The 3,865-nt window shown below is 39.1% G+C and overlaps 2 protein-coding genes across 2 annotated transcripts; both read right to left on the bottom strand.

Annotated features, from left to right (window-relative positions):
* Nucleotides 1-775: 775 nt before the first annotated feature.
* Nucleotides 776-1,435, bottom strand: LOC129571080 (uncharacterized; the record flags this gene model as incomplete). The annotated part of the gene is made up of 1 exon (XM_055450848.1): nucleotides 776-1,435. A coding segment is annotated over exon 1 (660 nt), but the record flags the coding sequence as incomplete, so codon positions are not given.
* Nucleotides 1,436-2,187: 752 nt separating this feature from the next.
* Nucleotides 2,188-3,622, bottom strand: LOC129571081 (uncharacterized). The gene is made up of 2 exons (XM_055450849.1): nucleotides 2,435-3,622; nucleotides 2,188-2,256 (listed from the first exon to the last, which is right to left on the bottom strand). Exons 1-2 carry the CDS (start codon nucleotides 3,620-3,622, stop codon nucleotides 2,188-2,190), a joined length of 1,257 nt encoding a protein of 418 aa, XP_055306824.1.
* Between the last annotated feature and the right edge of the window lie 243 nt (nucleotides 3,623-3,865).

The following is a 3,865-nucleotide window of genomic DNA, read 5'->3' as shown; positions in this document are numbered from 1 at the left end:
CTCTTTCTGCTCGATGATGCTTAAACGATACTATTAACTCATTTCGTTCATTGATGTCGTTGATACGATTTTCAATTAGTTGACAAAGAGATTTGCATGAGCTTTGCCCCGCCAGTTTTTGATTGCATACGTTTTCTAAATCATGTAAACTTCTTTCCATCATCGATGCTTCGTTGAGAAATGATTTCATGTTTACATAAACAATCGAGTTCCAATTGGTGTAACTGAACTTTGCATGCGAAATTTGTTCGAAAAACAAACCCGGCGAGGTGTCAAATTTATTCAATTTGAACGGAACGATTTGATTTGGGTGAGCATTCACTTGAATCACAAAAATTGCAAGCAATGCCGTTATTATCGGAATGACATTAAATGTTTGTTTTGCCGGTTTGGATTTTGTAACCCGTGCTTTACTCGCTGTTTCAGTTTTTGCAATGTGTGCTTTAATTGTTGCCCGGGTCTCCGCATCGTATTCAATCGGCAACGGAGCGATTTTGGTTATTGGTCGAGTGAAAGTGTTATTGCGCATTTTAAGTGTTACCACTCTCGTGAGTGCGTCATGACCCTTGTGCACGTCGATTACGCGCGCCATTGGCCAAGAGCATGGTGGTGAATTCTCATCTTTTACCAAAACTAATTCATTCAATTTTGGCTCTTCTTTTTTCGTAAACCATTTTGATTTGGTTTGCAATTCATTTGGATATTCCGTTTGAAATTTTTTCCAAATGTTTTGACTCATTTTTTGCACCAATTGCCAACGTGAAAGCCAGTTTACGTTCGTTTCGATGTAGCTTTCGTCGGGTGGTGCCAGTAACGGTGCCCCAATCAAGAAATGTCCAGGTGTTAGGCAATCGATGTCATCAGGGTCAGTAGATAGTGCACAAAGTGGTCTTGAATTTGCACATGCTTCCACCTGATACAATAATGTGGACAATTCTTCAAATGTTAGCGCAGTTTTTCCGATTGTTTTTATTAAATGAGTCTTTGCAACTTTCACACCAGCCTCGGCGAGGCCATTGAAATGAGGCGCACCAGCGGGTGAGAAATGCCAAGAAATGCCTTGCTTTGAAAGTTCATCGCAGATTGTTTTGAACTCTTCTTTTTCGATTTCAAATAAATCACTTAGATCTTTATTAGCTTTTACAAAGTTTGTGCCATTGTCACTGTTGAAGCTCTTGATCATTCCACGACGCGCTACCAATCTGCGAACGGCAGCTATGAACGCGTCGGCTGTTAAATCTGATACTAGTTCGATATGAAGTGCCTTTGTAGCCATACAGACAAATATTGAAATGTAAGCCTTAGAAATTTTACCAGCCCTACCTTTTGCCGTTTTGTATGGAATTGCACCGGTGTAGTCTACTGCTACGTTGGTGAATGGCTTTTCAACAATGTTTACGCGATTGGCCGGCAAATCTGCCATTAATTGTGACATGGTTTTTTGTCTTTGTTTGAAGCAAGGAATGCAACGATGCAAAATTTTCTTTATTTCTGTTTGTGCATTCACAATCCAAAACTGCTGTTTGATGATTGCTTCAGTGGCTTTCGCTCCACCGTGCATGCATAATAAATGAAAATGACGAATTATTAAAGTTGTTACGCTCTTGTTTTTTGGTATTAAGATTTGATGTTTTCGTCCAAACACCAAATCCGAATTTCGTAGTCTGCCACCTACGCGCAGAATGTTATTTTCATCTAAGAATGGGCTTAGTTTCAGAATGTTACTTGAAAAATTTACTGATCTTTTCTTCATTAATTCACTTATTTCGGCACCAAATGCCTCCCGTTGAATGATTTTTATTATTGCTGTTTCCGCTAAATTTAGCTCATCAGCCGAAATCGGAGACAATGCTTTGGGCCCCTGTTTTGCTTTGCATAACGATGCAAAACGAAAACAGTATGCGATTATTCGTTTCATTTTGTTGAACGACGAGACTTCAGGAAGAATTTGTTCGTTTGAAATTGGAGAGATTTCTACACCTAATGCGAGTGATTCAATTATTGGGTCAATGTTATTTAAATGACTTGCATTGTTTGCATAGTAATTGTTTTCACGCAAAAACTGTGGGCCATTCCACCACATTTCATGTCTCAGCAATTCCGATGGCAACATGCCGCGTGAAGCGCAGTCTGCTGCATTTTTGTCAGTGGTAACATGATACCAGTTTTTTGTTCCAATTGCCCTATCTATTGCACAAACACGGTGTGCGATAAACTTTTTGTATCGCTTCGGATTTCCTCGAATCCAATCGATGACTATTTTTGAATCGGACCAAAGAAAAATTTTGCTGAATTTTATGTTTGTTGCTTTTAAAACGCCTTTCGTCAATTTGGCAAGTAAATTTGCTGCACACAATTCCAATCTCGGTATTGTGAGTGCGTCTTTCGTTGTTTTCAGAGGAGCTACTTTATTTTTTGCGATTAATAATCGCACCGTGTTTTGCGTGACGTTTTTAATGTAAATCACAGCTGCGAATGCTGGTTCCGCTGCGTCACCGAAACCATGCAACTCCATGACATCCTCAGGATTGTAATTTATCCAACGTTCCACTCTGATGTCATTAATGAGATGCAATTCGCTTTTTATTTCCAACCATTTTTCAGCGATTTCTTTCGGTACAATTTCATCCCAATCGACGTTTTTCTCCCACAACTTTTGTACCAAAATTTTCGCCGAAATTACTACTGGACATATCCAGCCAAGTGGATCGAACATTGAAGAGATTTCAGATAGTAGCAATCTTTTTGTAAATGGATTTGAATGATTTTTTAAACTGAGTTCGTATGTGAAAACATCTTGAGACGGCGACCATTTTATGCCCAACGCTTTCACGTTGCTGCTTGTAGCCTTCAATTCACGATCACTCTCCGGAATTGCGGACAGCACATTTACGTTGTTTGAAGACCATTTTCGTAAATTGAATCCGGCTTTGCTGAATACCTTGCGCAAGTCGCTACACAATTGTATTGCTTCTGCCTCAGTAAAAGCACCTTTTACCACATCGTCAACCCACATGTTTTTTCTTATGGTATTTGATACTTCTGGATATTCATTTTCGCAATCGATTGCAAGTTGTCTTGTAGTGCGATGTGATAAAAACGGAGCGAGACTGGTGCCGTATGTGACCGTGATAAGTCTAAATTCAGAAAGCGGTAGTTCAGGGGAATCACGCCAAATGATTTTTTGCAAGTCTCTTTGGCTTTCGTCGATTAAAATTTGGCGGTACATTTTCTCAATGTCAGCCGTAAATGCATATTTGTAAATGCGAAAATTGATTAGAATGCTTAACATGTCCTTTTGTTCTATGGCACCCAATGCAAGTTCATCATTGAGAGATTTTCCGTTGTCAGTTTTTTGAGAGCCATTGAACACTACCCGAAGTTTCGTAGTTGTGCTATCTCGTATTACACAATGATGTGGTAAATAATACGATGTGATATTTGGATTGTAAACCGATCGTTCCATATGACCTAGGTCAATGTACTCGTGAATGAATTTTTTATATTCTTCTGCCAATTTAGGATTTTTTTTGAATCGATTTTCAAGCTGCAAAAATGTTGCAATGGCGCATTTTCGCGAGTTTCCTAAATCTGGTGCATTTTTTCCATTTTTGAATGGCATTTTGACACAATATCTTCCATTTTCCAAACGAATAGTGTTTTCTTGAAAGTGGTTTTCACACATTTGTTCTTCTTCAGTGAGAGCGCACTCGTCATCGTCGATTTTTATATCATCATGCTTGAAAAATTCAGATATACGTTGTTCCACGTCGACAACTGAAATGAGCGTTGTTACTTGTGCTCCCACGGCTGAATCAAAATTGGTTGGTCCCGAAATGATCCAACCCAATTCAGAGTTTTGGGC

The sequence above is a fragment of the Sitodiplosis mosellana genome, unplaced genomic scaffold, assembly GCF_009176505.1.
Source record: "Sitodiplosis mosellana isolate CC-2019 unplaced genomic scaffold, AAFC_SMos_1.0 Smas_scaffold_1239, whole genome shotgun sequence".
NCBI lineage: Eukaryota > Metazoa > Arthropoda > Insecta > Diptera > Cecidomyiidae > Sitodiplosis > Sitodiplosis mosellana.
This window is presented reverse-complemented; position numbering and strand designations above follow the sequence as displayed.

Excerpts from the sequence above, each read along its gene's own strand:
- LOC129571081 (XM_055450849.1), bottom strand. The coding sequence starts at position 3,622 with ATGCCATTCAAAAATGGAAAAAATGCACCAGATTTAGGAAACTCGCGA. Across the intron at positions 2,257-2,434 it reads AAAACGTCACGCAAAACACG|TCATCGATTGGATTCGAGGA; the intron begins GTGCGATTATTA and ends ATTCAAAAATAG.